Here is a 16,779-nt window from a genome sequence, read left to right on the forward strand (position 1 = left end):
GTTTTGATGGCTGTTTGTCTGCGGCGCTCTGTGTGCATGGGGAATTCATTCACATTTGAGTTCTGATATTAGCTTGTATGGCGAACAGCGTGATGTTGAGCTTTTAAAATATGAAACAACACACTTAAGAAGCGTTGTTGGAGAGAGTTTGAGAGAGAAGTTTGGGTCACGGCAGATGTTTCCTCAAACGTACAGATGCAAATAAACTCCTGAGCATATGTGCACACCCACACACATGTGCATATACAACTTCATATTTGCATTTATGCATTTCGCAGATGCATTTATTCAAAAGACTCATACTGCAGTTATGCATTTTATCAATTCTCGCGGTCCCTGGGAATCAAACCCATGACATAAAGTTACTCTACACAAATGCACATTATACAGTAAACAACATACAGAGATGGAGTTTGTGTGGAGCAGCATTTACTGTAAACCAAGCCGCACTGAGACACGGTGAACATAGAAACACGAAAGGGCGAAGGTAGGCGAAAAACAATAAGGCAAAAGGGTAGTATTTATAGTATTTGGGGGAAAAAAGTGTCCCAAAAGTACCCGGATGACCTACTACTTCTGGCTATTTTCTGAAATGTGAATCTGATTGCCATTTTATATCCCATGAGGCCATGGGAGAGGATTTATGAATGGCAGTGGAGCGATGCAACTGACACTGGTGGGTAGCATTACAGTGACAACAGGGTGGATATAATTTTAATGATTATTTTATGATTAATTTGTCATAAACTGTGACTGCAATCTGAACTAAACATTTTGTCTTGGCTGCCGAAACATCCAAGCAAAAATAACAAACAGTCCACAGTCCAACTAAAATAGCTACCTTTAAGGGTGTTCACATTTGGGTTCAATCTTTACAAGAACCAGATGAGATTCTAACCAAATCAAGCTCCTACTAGACAGTGTGGATTTCAGACTTAAATCAACACAGTAGCCTATTTTTTGAACAGTTCATCAGTAATATTCAGGGAATAATAGATGACGTAATGAACATGACGTAATGTTGGTCTAGAATCTAAGTACTGCATACCTGCCATATAGTGGTAGGGTATACAAATTAGATATTACACCATATTATGAACTACAGTCTATTTTTGGGGGTGGTGTTGGCGCAGAGGATAAGACACATGCCTTTGGTGTGAGAGACCCGGGTTCAAATCCACTGTGAGACACCAATGTGTCCCTGAGCAAGACACTTAACCCCTAGTTGCTCCAAAGGCGTGCGACCTCTGACATATATAGCAATTGTAAGTCGCTTTGGATAAAAGTGTCAGCTAAATGAATACATGTAAATATTTTATTAAGCATGATGTCTGTTCCCAATATTGCGACTTTGGCAATTAGAGGGTTAACTCAACATTTTATTTTTTTATTAATAGCCTTTCATCAGCTCCCCAACTCCATTTCCCCATTTTGCAACCAGAATGCTAATTTTCTCGTCCAATACCTATTACACTTTAAATATTTAACCTGTTGCCATGGTAACTTATTTTAAATGTTCGGAACATTCCAAAATGATTTCCATTTTTATGGAATAGAACTAGAGCTAAATCTTTTTTTAAACCACAATTTGTTTTCACAATTTAATACCATACTACATCTAAGTAGGCAGAAGTGGTGGCACCTACCGTGGTTGTTTTTGTTGTGCACCGGTGTGTAGTGGTTCTTGGACGTTCGCACAGGTGTGTTCTCTTTGGGTGAGGTGTCTATAGCCGCGATGTTTTCATGCTCGTACTGTGACACGGGAACGGGCCCCTGCTGTCTCAAAATGTCTGCCAATGCTCTGTGGAAAAAAAAGAAAAAAGTAGAAGTTCATTTCACTGCTCTCCAAAAAAAATAAAAAAATAAAATAAAAACACCATGCAAATTCAGCTCTGCTTTGAAATAAATCCTTGTTTAGTGTTTCATCCAGTTTAAAGATACAAACACACCAGCCCCCAAGAGGTTTAACCAATTTGCCCCGTTTAGGAGATTGTTTCTTTTTTCCAATTTGTGGAGGTTCTTGCCTCTCGCAACCAGCAATCCTTTTCTCTCTTTCACACACATACACAACTTTAATTGCGCTTTGTGTTATAATAAGCAAGTTTACTCTCTCAGGTTTTTAGGACCTCAGGCCTGCGAGCTCTACAGCAGCAAACAAAAGCCATTAATCAATGTTTCTCCGCAACATGGCGTTAGAGCAACACCCCACCCACACCAGCCTAATGGGATTCAGATTCTATTAATGTTTTTGCTCTTTGGCCTGAAGGACATGCTTTCTGCCTCGAGACCCAACTGCCTCATGGATTTTCTGCGCAGCAGCAATCTGAGATTCTGTTGGCTGGAGTTAATAGTGTTTTCTCACTAATGCAGTTTTCGGAGTGGAGGCTTCTTCTTAATGGCAAACTTTTTTAATTCAAGATTAACTCTGTAGAAGTGCTTAAAAACAAATGGTGACCAAAAAAGTTGGTGGCTAAAAAGGATGAATAAGTAAATGTGTGAATGAGATCTCAAAGATGTAAAATGATCTTAATTTTAATGGTAAAGACGACAAAAAATGTTATGGTTCCCTAAACATAATTTTAAAAATAATATATATATATATTTAAAATATATATATTTTTTATGTTTATTTTACTGCAAAACACTTATACATTTACAACTTTTGTAAGTGAAAAAGAACAAGTCTTCTTATAAACATCTATAAAATGTACAACTATTTCACTGCAGATGATCTTTTAATTTTGGTATTGTGTTGCCTTAATCGGTAAAAATCCTTTTCGTTGAATGAAATAGGAAAAAAGTCTTAATATTAACAGTAAAAACCATATATATATATATATATATATATATATATATATATATATATATATATATATATATATATATATATATATATATATATATATATATATAACCCTGTAAATTATTAATCAGTTCACTGTAAATTTCCTAACTATATGTGGTGAAGAACTGTAATAGATCTAATGGGGCATTTCATGTAATTTTGCAGTAAAATATTGTTCAATTAAAAATTTTTAAAATACTTTAAACAACTCTATTATTTGTTAATTCATTTATTTATTACAAATAATAAATTAAAAATAAATCAATTAACTTTTTTACTGTCATGTTTATTTTGGTATTATTATAAGTAATGATCTTTTTAGTTTTAGTTTCTGTTTCAGTTAATTACAATAACTCTGCTTCATAAGACTTTGAGTTTAGTGCACAAGTCATTTCAACAACTTTGATGCCTATTAGAACCAGATGATGCACCATAAACAAGAATAAACGTTTTCAAGCAAAGTCCAATAGTAGAAAGTGCATCTCTGGGAGACTGTAAGGTCAAGGCAAGGTGCTCTCTGGTCTAGGGTTTGTAAAAATCCATCAAAGGAAACTTTTTTTTTTTTTCATGATGTAGCCATCAAAGGATTTTTTTAAATCTGAATGAGTGCCATGGCCATCCTAAAGATTCCTTTGATGAATAAACATTCATTCAGAAGCAGAAAAAAGGTTGAACCAGGTTGGACCATGAGTTCTTATGGCACACATGGATGCGGCGGGATCCATCTCTCCTCACATGAGGTGCCTGAAATGGCGTCTTAACTGTGTCAATGTCAGCGTATTCGCTCTGCCTCGCGGTCCACATCTCTGAGCGCGCCACAGAGACAGATAGAAAGAAAGAGAGAGAGAGAGTGACTTTGGAAGGAAGTATAATTAGTCTTTCCCTTCCAGGAGAAGGCCTTTTTTTAACAGAAGTTCTCCTCACGTGGGGGCGACCTGGTTTCACTGCCCCAGTTGGCTGTAAGGCTCTGAGCGCAGCTCTACCGATCCACCTTCTTCAGCTCAAGCACCGCAGGACTGGGGCCTGGCTACATTAAACTACTTGAGTTTGCTCTTTTACTGTAGTTTTTACACATTACGTTCATTCCCTTAGAGATTTCTAAAAGTTGAACTTTATACATCCCATCACAGGTAAGAGTTTCACCAGCTAACCAGCATACTGAAGAATACAACAATGCTCCAGGTTCAATAACTTATGATGTTAGTAACCAATCAATAAAATAAAAATCCTTGCGGATACAGTAACATACTCATAATAAAAGTATACTGTTATAATACTGTGAAATAATCATGCAACAGTCTTTTCTGTATTAAGTTATATTCAGTCATTCAGCTTTAGTGTCATGAGCCATGACAAACTGGTGAACAGCAGTAATTTGAACAGAAAGTAAATTGATTTTTACTTTCTTTCATGTAAAGCACTTTGAATAACCACTGTGTACGAAATGTGCTATATAAATAAACTTGCCTTGCCTTAATTTTCATGAACCCTACAAACTAAAGAAGATAATTTTAAAAACTTTACAGGTCAACAACAACAAAAACAGTCACTAAATAATCATGCTTTTGAAAACTATGAGCTTCACATTTCTGTTTTTAAACCCTCATGAATAAGTGGGAAGTTTATTATTATTATTATTATTTATTTATTTATTTAATATATTATCTTAACAATCGTAATTTTAATGGTAAAATACTGTAAAAATTAAACAGTAAGCATAAGTTTAAAAAGTAACAGATCTAATGGGACATTTCAAAATACTGTTAAATTTATTTATTTATATTTAATTATTTATTTATTGTTTGTAAATGAAAAAAAAAAAAAATCTCATAATTTAAATTGGGGGGGAAATAAATTGTATTAAAATAGTAAAATTTACATTTCCAGAAATTTTAACTGAATACACTTGGAGTCACTTGGAGATTTCCTGTGTTTCCACCGTGGTGTAAAGTACCGCAAAGATTAGGTAGTTTCTCAATACAAAGTATGCTGATTTTGGACGTGCATCCTCTGTAGTTCGGACTTTGTGCATTCGACTCGGGAGTGTGATGTCCGCGACGACGCGAATCCGGTAATACTGCAAACTTCAGCGTACTTGATAACTTCAGTCAGCTCGCCTTAGCTACTGCAATTTCCCTCTCTGTATATTTTACAATAAAACAAAATAGAATATAAAATACAACTGCCTTCTTTCGTTTTCATTTAAACATAATAACAACTGCAGAAATGTACTTAGGGATGTATATACAGCCATTACAATGAAACAAAATATTATATAAATTTGCCTTTTTTTATTTTCATTTTAACATATAGATAAATTGAATACAGACCAAAGATAACCTGTTAGATTTACCCAAAACGAATTATATTTTATGTTTAACCACTAAAGAGAAATCAAAGCCAGCAGCACATGAGGGGCATTCTGAGGGGGATTATTTTACTCGGAACTTTATTTAGTTCCTGGTTCCTGCGTTGGAAACACACCAAGTACCAGGCCAAAGTCCCTAGTTCCTGGGTAAAGTTCCTGCGGTGGAAACGCGGCATAAGTTGGTTAAAGCTGCAGTAGGTAACTTTTGTAAATATATATTTTTTACATATTTTTTAAACCTGTCATTATGTCCTGACAGTAGAATATGAGACAGATAATCTGTGAAAAAAAAATCAAGCTCCTCTGGCTCCTCCCAGTGGTCCTATTGCCATTTGCAGTTATGGACCGCTCCCGGTAAGAAATCAACCAATCAGAGCTGCGGTCCGTAACTTTGTTTGTGTTCAAAATGTAGAAAAATGTATATAATAAGCGAGTACACTATGAATCAATTTTCCAAACCGTGTTTTTAGCTTGTCCTGAATCACTAGGGTGCACCTATAATAAGTGTTTATATTCGGACTATTTTAGATTGCTTCGGGGGTACCGCGGCGGAGTAACCCAGTACCTTTGTGATTCTTCATAGACATAAACAGAGAGAAGTAGATCCGGCTACGATGTTCTTCCACAAGACGCAAGCAGTTCTGTTTATTAACCGCTAGAGCGTCAAAAGTTCCCTACCGCAGCTTTAAGAATCAAAGAGTTCCACAATTTTACAGTTTAAAAACAAACAAACAAAGAAGATTTTTTGTCACTAAGCTTCACATTTCTGTGCATGGCATTGTTTACATTTTATATATATATATATATATATATATATATAAATTTATATCTTATAAATAAAAATTTATTAATAATTTATTGAATATTAAATTAACTTAAATGTTATTTTATTAATTTATCAATTTGTTGTGGTTATTTATTATAGCTACAAATAACAAATGATGACAATAATAATAATAATAAAATTATATTTCTCACACACACAAACCTGACTAAAATAGATAGATAAATGAATAGGATAAATGCATTGTGCATGTCCTAATGCCACACATTTAACCTTCTCTGTCTCTGCAGATCCTCATCAAAAGTCATTCAGTCATCTGGTGTTAAAACATGCAAGATGATGCTAGTGGTAATTTGTGCCTAAGTGCTATCCTGTTTGCTCTAAAGACACATCTAAACATCAGTGTGAGTTAATTACATCCTCACCAACCCCGTGATGCAGCCTCTGGGGATGGACGAGCACCGATTCCCAACAAATCGAGGCCAATTTTCCTCATTCCACACCTGAATTGGGTTGAATAGTTAAACATACGGCGGCTTAAGAGACCTGATGTCGCTACAGCTCGAATTAAACACACTGTCTCACTTATTCAAACTCTGGTTGTGTTTAAAATTTATGTAAAATGACCAGTAATTCAACTAATGATGCATTCAAGGAAAGAAAAAAATACTTGTCAATTAACAATATAACATTTACCTGCATGAATACATTTTGCAGAAACTTTCATTCAAAGTGACTTCAGGCCCATTTGCACCAAAAATGATAACTATAAAGTCTTAAAAATCATTCACAAGTATAATGATAACAATATAGAAGACCGATATTGTTGGAATAAGTTTCAGAACGATTCTTTCCATTTGAAATTTGATAAAAGCACCGACAACCAATTAGAATCCGCCTGGCTTTAAAGAGCTCAAACATTTAAAGTGGCAGACAACAAAACAGTAGCTAACTTATAATAAACAGAGGCGACAGAGCATCAGTATCCATTGGTGTGGATGATAATATTGTTGTTATAGTTGCATTTATATTTCTTGGTGTGAACGGGCTCAAATGTTACAGCAGAACATGCTTTAGAACCACTTTGGACTGTTGATGCTTGCTATTGTTTAGTAGCATCAGTTCAAATATGTGCAAAATGGGTCAATCAGAGGACTAGTTTATTTCCAAAGCAGTGAAATGGAGAACGGCTGTGACAGAGTGGCGTGTCTGGGTAAAAAGTCCTGGTCTTATGTCAGCGCACGCTCGGATTGCATCGGCGCGTGTTCCCGAGGAGACTGATCAATACGAGGCGCTCGGATCACCCGTGGAGGCTTTCAGACCGCGGCCTCTCTGTCCTGCTGAAGGTCACCACTGAATCTGCATGTGCTGAAAACAGCAGCCATCTCTTTTAACCTCTTCCACCTCTCACAAGCGGCTCTCACAGACCTCGCATGTCTCAGGGGGGCTTGAAATGTACTGTTATTCAAACCATGGCTTTTCGGCACTGAGCTAATCTTGTGCTCCACTCAAACTGCTCACACATGGCTGTCAGGTTATAAAGCATAAAGCTTTAACATTACCGGCAAATCGGCTCCGGGCAATCTGATTGGCAGGATTCAAAACTCCCAGAGTGCTTTTCACTGGACACAATAGGTATTCTGTTCTAAAATAAAAAAAGCTACTGTGTTTGAGTTTCCACGGAATCATTATATGCTCATAGACCTCAGAAAGTAACTTGGTGCTAAAAGTGCAGGATGTAAAAAACAACTCAAATCTTTTCAACAAGTGCGAAAGTGGATGGAGAGGATTTAGTTTGGCCTCCTAGCACTGTTGCATGATGTTTTCAGCTTTAATCTTTAAAAGGTTAGTTAGATTTTTATATACATATATATATATATATATATATCAAAATCTAACTAACCTTTTAACCAGGCTACACAATCATGGGAAGACTATTGATCTGACAGTTGTCCACAAGACAATCATTGATACCCTTCACAAGGAGGGTAACCCACAAACATTAATTGCAAAGGAAGCTTGCTGTTCACAGAGTGCTGTATCCAAGCATGTTAACAGAAAGTTGAGTGGAAGGAAAAAGTATGGAAGAAAAAGATGCACAACCAACCGAGAGAGCCAATTCAAGAATTTGAGTGAACTTCACAAGGAATGGACTGAGGCTGGGGTCAAGGCATACAGACATGTCAAGGGATTTGGCTACAGTTGTCATATTCCTCTTGTTAAGCCACTCCTGAACCACAGACAACATCAGAGGCGTCTCACCTGGGCTAAGGAGAAGAAGAACTGGACTATTGCCCAGTGGTCCAAAGTCCTCTTTTCAGATGAGAGCTAGTTTTGTATTTCATTTGGAAACCAATATCCTAAAGTCTGGAGGAAGGGTGGAGAAGCTCATAGCCCAAGTTGCTTGAAGTCCAGTGTTAAGTTTCCACAGTCTGTGATGATTTGGGGTACAATGTCATCTGCTGGTATTGGTCCATTGTATTTTTTGTAAACCAAAGTCACTGCACCCGTTTACCAAGAAAATTTGGAGCACTTCATGCTTCCTTCTGCTGACCAGCTTTTTGAAGATTTGGCACCTGCCCACACTGCCAAAAGCACCAAAAGTTGGTTAAATGACCATGGTGTTGGTGTGCTTGACTGGCTAGCAAACTCACCAGACCTGAACCCCAGAGATAATCTATGGGCTATTGTCAAAAGAAAATGTGAAGCAAGAAACCAAACAAATTCAGATGAGCTGAAGGCCACTGTCAAAGAAACCTGGGCTTCCAGACCACCTCAGCAGTGCCACAAACTGATCACCTCCATGCCACACTGAACTGAGGCAGTAATTAAAGCAAAAGGAGCCTCTACCAAGTATTGAGTACACGTGTAAATGAACATACTTTCCAGAAGGCCAACAATTCTCTAACTTTTTTTTATGTTATGAAGTTAGGTTTTATGAAGTATTCTGATTTGTTGAAATAGTGAATTGGTGGGTTTTTGTTAAAAGTGAGCAAAATTCATCACAATTAAAATAACCAAAGACTTAAACTACTTCAGTCTGTGTGCACTGAATTTATTTAATACACAAGTTTAATAATTTAAGTCGAATTACTGAAATTTTTCCATGACATTCTAATTTATTGAGATGCACCTGTATGTTTGGGTCATTTTGAGCCAGAGAGGATTTTCTTTTTATCTGAAAATGATCACACGTTAAAACAGCTCACATTGTAAAACATATTTGATTTTTTTTTTTTTTTTTTTTACATTTTAGGATTATTTTCCCACCTTGTTATGTTTCCAGTCAAAAAAATAAATAAAACAAATATTTAAAATAAAATTGCCATTACCTATTCTTGGATTCAATGTTTGTATCAACTTGTTTTCCATCATTTAGCAAAGGTTTTATATTTCTTTTTGGAATTGATTGATCGTAGGCCTCATCGATCTGAGCTTATTTAACTCAGTTTTGGAATGAACATTTTCCACAAATAATGATTTATTCATTCCAAAACCAAGGTGCATAAGCTCAGATCAATGAAGCCTACGATTACAGTTGACAAAAAGATCTTTGACCATAATTCTTCGAAGAACACAAACTCGGACACATCAAGCCTCATCCATGAAACATGAAGAGCAGAACACATTTCTGTGTAAATCATTTGTAAAACCTTGCATGAACTGTTTGCTTTGCTCATGATTTCATGTAAGGCTCATGACCAGTAAGGCCCTACCTACACTTACCCCTGATCCTACAGGGTAAACACCTATGAGGCACTTTATTTTACAATTTTATCATATGTGCTTAATTATTATTGAAAATTCATACCTTTCCGATGTGATATGTGATGTGAAAAGGGAGGAGAACAAGTTTGGCTTCAGGTGGATTCAAACTTGTGTCAATATCGTATAAATTTACTGTGTGTGTGTGTGTGTGTGTGTGTGTATATACATATATAGGTCTGATGTGTATGTATTTTTTGTTTTTTATTTTTTTTACACACATTCCATCACAATTTTGTCTCTTAGTTATAACATATAGTTGTACACATATAGCATCACATATTCATGGCACCAGCACTCATTATGTCTAAACTTTAATTTAGAATTTTTTTTTTTTTTTTTTGCAAAGTCATGTTCTTTCTGCCTTATTCCCTGACTGCTGAATTTCTCTCAAGGACTTCTCTCGATTCTGATGTTTTCTCCCACAGGCTGATCATTCCCTGGCCATTTCAGCAGGTGTCTAAGACAGCACAGCGGCATCAATATTTAAACAAAGAGAGACAACACGCTGAGACACAGCAGGGGTTTCTGGGTAGCTGAGAGTTGGACTCATCACACAGGGAAGATGCGATCGGACAAGACTGCAGCTGCTTGCCCAATCACATTCCTGATTATGTCATCAGCACCAGATAATTAGACGGTATTATAATCAAACTCCTCATATGTCATGTCACTGTGATGCAGAGAAAATAGTTAAAAGAATTACAGGCTTGTTGTTGAATTGACAAATATGTTTGTGTTTTAGATAGCTTAGATTTTGGCCAGTAGTCCAAAAAGGAAAGTAAGCTAATTAAAGTGGGTGAATCTCATTAAGAAAATTTCAGGTAATATTTCACTCCAGAATGATACAAAATATATATATATTTTGCCCAAGTAAAAATATGTTTCTAGGAGCTGTAAGAGTTAAGATTTTGATTATTTTTAAGACAATTAAGCACCCAAATAAAATCTTGTTTAGACACAATATGGATGTGTCTTTAATATTAAAATTGACATAAAATTACATAAAAATAATACAAAATAATAGGGAATTTATCACATAAAAGAGGGGAGGGGGGTAAAAATAATGGTGCCTTTTCTTTTCTTATGTAGGCATTATATTCTTTTTTATACATTTTCATATAAATATATAACTTTTAATTACTTTTAATGAGACTTTCACCCAAATAAGCTTTGAAAAATGTAATTATGTAACACAATAGTACTGGGGCTCTTTGTTGGCACAAATGAGTCATAAGTTACATGAGCATGAATTACAACCCATGATCCATTTGAGCTAATCCATTTTTTACCCAGTATGAGGTAATTAAAATACTTTAGTCCTCACTTTGTCATCAGTCTCAAGTATAACTATAGATCATGAGGTCAAACCACAACCAAGCCATAGTGCACTACTTACAAAAACTCTAGAGTCCTTGTAATCGATTCATAATGAATCAGCCAGAGAGGCGTGAGGCAGATCTTGTCCCTCATTGACCGAGTCCTCATCTCCAGTCATACAGACGTTCTCCTCAGAGAAACGGCATTTCATGCGCCTGTGCTCTTCAAACACACAAAAACACATCAAGAGCCTTCCAGCTCGGAGTGGTTTCACTACACATCTGAGCCTCTGGGTAAACACACTCATAATATATTTAACTGTATTTTGGTGCAAATTACCACCCTCTACACACAGCCTAAATGAAGCCGAGCGGATTTAAAGGGTGGAAATGTTAAAACAAATGTTCTGGAACATTCTGTACCCTCACAGCTCACACTGTAGTATGAAACTTCACTGGCATCTCCCTGTGAGACAGTGAGCAGCAGGGATATTTTATTTTTATTTTTATTTTTTATGGGGCAAGTATTGATCGAGAACAAGACAGATCTAAAATGGGAGTTTAACCCCAAAACCCTCTGAGAAATGTTCAATATCAGTTCAGGGAAATATATGAATAGTCAGGGGCCTCTAAAAGTAAAAATCAACACAATAAATGCAATTAATGACTGACACATACTTGTCAGAGACTTTAAAATCTGGTAGTGTGTGATCCTTAGTCGTGTAGTGTACGATAGCCAGTTTTTCTCTGTAACCATTTACATAAGTGTAAGATAGCGTTTTAAAATCTGTTCAGATTTGTGTAGTGAGGTGTGTAGTGTATTCCAGTCTTAAGTCCAATGGACTTCTTTAATGGTGTTTTCTTTGGGCTCATCGTCAGCCCTTGGTCACTTTGCTTTGGTTTCCAGTGAAGAACGAAAGTTCCATTGAAATGCCATGAGTAAATAACAACAGATTGTTAATTTTTTAGTATGCCAATCCCAAGTGTCAACTGGCTGTACAGAATGTAATTCGTTCTTCACAAATCCAATAAACCTCATTGTGAGTGCCAGCCAAATTCTTATCAAACTGCCTGAGCTTGACTCATATTTGCAGCACGGATCAGTTCGATAAGAGAAGAGCAATGTGCCATCTTTAATACTCTCAACAGCTTTGCACATGAACGACTTTGCCTTGCCGGGTGACTGGCTAAAATGGCTATAAAGTCACTGTTATGTAATATTTACTATGAAAATTCAACATTTCCTTTGCCGAAATTAAATGAATAAGCAATAGAGATAAAACATAACAGCATTTTTTTTTACCTTCAAAACCAAAGAAACCTTTCTCTATTTTTGACACTGACAAACCGGAGCAATATAAATCTGTCTTATTGACAAACTGCGCCATGAAGACCTAGTTTCATCTACTACGATGGTTTCCTGTTGACCTCTATCTCAGCACAAGACTAATGAAATTCAGAATCAATCCCTCCTAGACGCAGATGAGTCCTAGATTTGATACAGTATGCAATTAACTATTAATATTCCATCTTAACCCAGAACCCAGCACTTATTTTGTGATCAAGACCACAAAAGCTTTCATTACGGTCTAGTTTATGTACTGTATGTTATAAATGAAATGTGTTACAAGGTCTCGTTCATTTCTGGTTTCTTCATTCAGCCTTATTCACTAAAAATGACAAATCACTCTAATTTTACACACAGTCTATGCTCTTCAAACAGTTTTGGTGTATAAGAAGTAAAGTGTCTCTAAAAAATACTGTGTTTATCTGAATTTCTTTCCACTTTTATCTTAATAAATTGTTTTGAAATGCTAATAAGAAAAAAAATACAGCCTTTTCATATTTTTGATTGTTATATCCTCATAATTTCTGATTTTGTGAATGTAAATGTGAGTTAATGAGCACATTTTTTTGGGTAAACACAATCACCCAAATGACTAACAGTACAGGTTCAGTTTCTCTTTCTTGAATGGTTATCCATATGCCACATTTAGCACTGTAAATTTGCCTAAGTATCTTATGCACTTTCACATGCACTAACGTAGAAATAGCTTCTTAAGGGGTCAGTTCACCCAAAAATTCCCAACAAAAATGGACCCCATGGAGGTAAATCATTACAGAATTTTAAATCTTAGGTGAACTATCCTTCTTATATAAAAACTGCACATTTTTGCATAGTACACACTTTGGTTACCAGCCCTGGGGTGGTTGAACCAGGCTACTTCACTTCTATACAACCACTACATCACGCACTATGCATTAACCAAAAGCTAGCATTTCCAAACACATCTCTTGGGCTTACCTCTGGACATTCATTTCTTGAGGTGGTCTGGTGGCTTTATCATAGGCCACTTTGGCAGAAATCCCCAGGATGATAATGAGGGTGATGACCCCACAGGTGATGTAGACGGTGGTGTTGGTCTGGTCCAGCGCTGGGTCGTACGTGTCCCCTGTGGGTGCGGGTGAGGGTGGTTGGGTTTTGATCCAGTCGGGGGTGTTGTAGTTGGTACAGACTCTCTGATCCACTCGTTTGGCTTTCACGGGACAGCAGAAGCGCAGGAAGCAGCTCCCGCAGCAGTACCGGTGATCGGTGTTGTTGCAGGAGAACTCTTTATCGAACTGACCGCTCACATCGTAGTAGCCGAGACAGGTGTCATGATCACCGATAATGGGCGCCTGGACTTGTGTGATCCGTCGGGGTGCAACTGTTGGAGCAACAGTGCTGTTGACCTCCTTTACTTTGGGGGGTCTCTTTGGAGAGGGTTTGCTCCGCTTGGCCGTGGATGCGCTCAAGACACACAGTGGGTCTAGATAGACCAAAAGAAGCAGGAGGTGTCGTATCCCCATGGCTTCAAGTGGTGATATGCGTTTTTCCTCTATTTATAATTTCTTCAAACCAGCACTGACCCGCTTGTCATGCACTCTTGTGGGTCCTCCTTTCTCCATCGCCGCATAGCATCATTTCAACAGTCTTACTCCCTAAGATTCTCATTCTTTAAGGCATAAGTGCTTATAGTGTGAGACCAATATTTATGCAATGCCCATTTCGTTGAGTGGAAGGAATGAAAAGGTTTTCAAACTTGAAATCTACTTATTCAAGACTGACTACATTATGTTTATCTGAAAAACAAACAAAAAATGAGAGGGAAAGCAATGAAACTCTTCTCAGTTAAGGTCCGAAAAAGCTACAGTCTATATGATTTCAGCACCATGGACAGCACACATCTCCTAGTTTGTTTGTTCCAGCAAAAATCATTATACGTTGTTAACAGAAACAAAATGTATACTAAGTTAACACAAATACTGTCAACACTGCTTAAAAAAACGCTATGAATACCGAATCTATCGGTGTGAATCTGTTGTATAACAGCATTATATACTGCATAAAAAATAGAGATATGAAAAGAAATCTCTTTACATGTCATCAGTTTACACATTCATGTTCAAGAATGAACAAATAAATCAAAATTAAAATTAAATTAATTAATCAAATTAATGAAACATACTACAGTACTGACGTTAAATAAAACAAATAAATGTATATGTAAAAGCGGGGATTTCCGTCAAGTAAACCTAAACGTGTTCCATGTGGTAACGTATAAGTTAATAGGTTTTAAACATATGATTTACCATAAACTAATCAGGGACTACGTTGGATGACACCAGCAAAAGTCATTTTTAAAAGCCATGCTTTTACACCTATCCCCTCTAGGTAATGTCTGCACATTTTCACTTTTACTGTGTAGTAAAGCGAATAAATACTCACATATTAAATTACAATCTACTCATGTTATCGCTGACATCCGACATTCATTCAAGAAGAAGATAAAAAGTGGCTTTAACAATGCAAAAAAGGACAGAACTTACGAGTCCAGTGCGCTCAACTCCGGGATGTCCGTCACTGCGTCTCCGAGACGAACAGAGCTGAAAGAGAGATGCTGCTCCGCTGTGACCCGCCTCCATCGATCCCGCGCTCTCTCTCTCTCTCTCTCTCTCTCTCTCTCTCTCTCTCTCTCTCTCTCTCTCTCGAACGTTGTTCTTCTACAAGTCAGGTAATTACAAACCCGTCTCCGGTAAACGCACGCATACCTGCAGGCTTGAGCAACCTACACGACCTCTCCTACAACTGCATTAGTGTCATGGACAGCCTTTGAACACACAAGACATGTTGCTTGATCAACACTACTGTCAGGAAAACACAGAATCGTACTTTTAGTGCAATCTAGTGTTTAAAAGCAGCAAATCATCATCATTTAGTAAGAATGTATTGTTCGGCTGTGAATTCTATCTATTTTAAGTCTACTCTTACAAATATGATCAACTGTGTCAAATCTTTTATTAAAATCTCGAACATATACATTTAATGTCGCAATAAACATCCACGAAGATAAAACATCCAGATCCATCGATAAACGAACATAGCCGTTGTGACCGTTTACTTTTGAATTTTGTAAGCCCGCGAATTCCTGTGACTGGATATGGCGGGTATAAATACCGGAGCAGTGATTTAAAGAATATAAAAACAACCAATGAAGTGCTTTTTTCATCCTGATTTTACATTATTATCTCTATAAAGTCGAATTTAACATATATATTTTTTTTTGATATTAGGCTATAATTCTACCTGCAATCAACATTCGGATTACACATCCTAGCATGTGCACTATGCAAAGGCATACAGAACAATCTATATAACTACAATATCGGTGACAGCTTATTTCTGTCAAGAACCATGCACCCACTGACTGACATTAGAGGTGGGCAGATCGATACTAATATCGATAATATCGATACCAACGTTGGTATCGGTATTGATCGATACCAACGGGAAAATATCGATACTTAAGTTTCAGTTTCTCTCGTTTTGCCACCTGGCCGTGTTTGTCAAAATGCTGCTGCTGTCACAGAGCAGAGCAAGCTCTTAAGAGTGCTGCTCGTGCTCGACACTGCTCTCCGCCCCCTCTCCTGTGTTGTACCGTCACGTGACTCACCACTAGCGCTACCACCAGCAGTCAGGCGCGCGCACCGCTCAGCCGCGCATTTCTAACAGCAGTCAGTCAGAGGCGGAGAGAAAGAAGAGCGTTGTATGGCTGTATTTTCAGGCCGATCTACCCTTTTTGTGTTAGCTGTGAAAGGGATACTAGTTTCTATATTTAAACTTCACCTAGATGTGCACCAGAATTAATTATTTTTTTATTATTTTATCAATAACTGATTCTCCAAGAGCAGTGGATATTACAAGGCGCCTATCAGAAATGATTGTGAAGGACCTGCAGCCTCTTTCCATAGTGGAAGATGTCGGCTTCAGGAATTTTGTATAAGGAGAATTTGTTTTACAATTGTGAAGTAAAACGTTGTGACTTTAAGAAAACAATCCTGAAAAGAAGTGCACAAGAGGAGAAACATTTTTTTATTAACATGCTACTTGAAAAGAGAATTTGTTTTTACATTTTTTATATTTGTGAAGTAATCATTTTGTAACTTTGTTTATTTAAATAAATCAGAAGTAACCAAAAGTTGTTTCTGAACAAAAGCTTTCGTAGTACTGATTAATAACCCAAAATGCAAATCACAAAAACAAATTAAAAGTCATGAAAATTCACTTAGATTTAGGTTGAAGACGCATCCACCTTAATTATTAAAAAGTATCGATATTGGTATCGGTATCGGCGATACTGGCCCTGTATTTACTTGG

General features: G+C 36.9%; 1 protein-coding gene across 2 annotated transcripts in view; it reads right to left on the reverse strand.

Moving 5' to 3' along the window:
* Positions 1–15,362, reverse strand: part of LOC113067836 (protein shisa-6-like) — an 80,146-nt gene extending 64,784 nt beyond the window's left edge. For both annotated transcript variants that reach the window (XM_026240316.1, XM_026240315.1), the window contains exons 1-3: positions 14,952–15,362; positions 13,387–14,204; positions 1,647–1,801 (exon numbers count right to left, since the gene is read on the reverse strand). In XM_026240316.1, the coding sequence (XP_026096101.1) occupies positions 1,647–1,801; positions 13,387–13,931 (700 nt within the window). In that variant the 5' untranslated portion in view covers positions 13,932–14,204; positions 14,952–15,362. The remainder of the gene's footprint in view (positions 1–1,646; positions 1,802–13,386; positions 14,205–14,951) is intronic.
* Positions 15,363–16,779: the final 1,417 nt, after the last annotated feature.

Source organism: Carassius auratus, linkage group LG28B (assembly GCF_003368295.1).
Source record: "Carassius auratus strain Wakin linkage group LG28B, ASM336829v1, whole genome shotgun sequence".
NCBI classification, from domain to species: domain Eukaryota; kingdom Metazoa; phylum Chordata; class Actinopteri; order Cypriniformes; family Cyprinidae; genus Carassius; species Carassius auratus.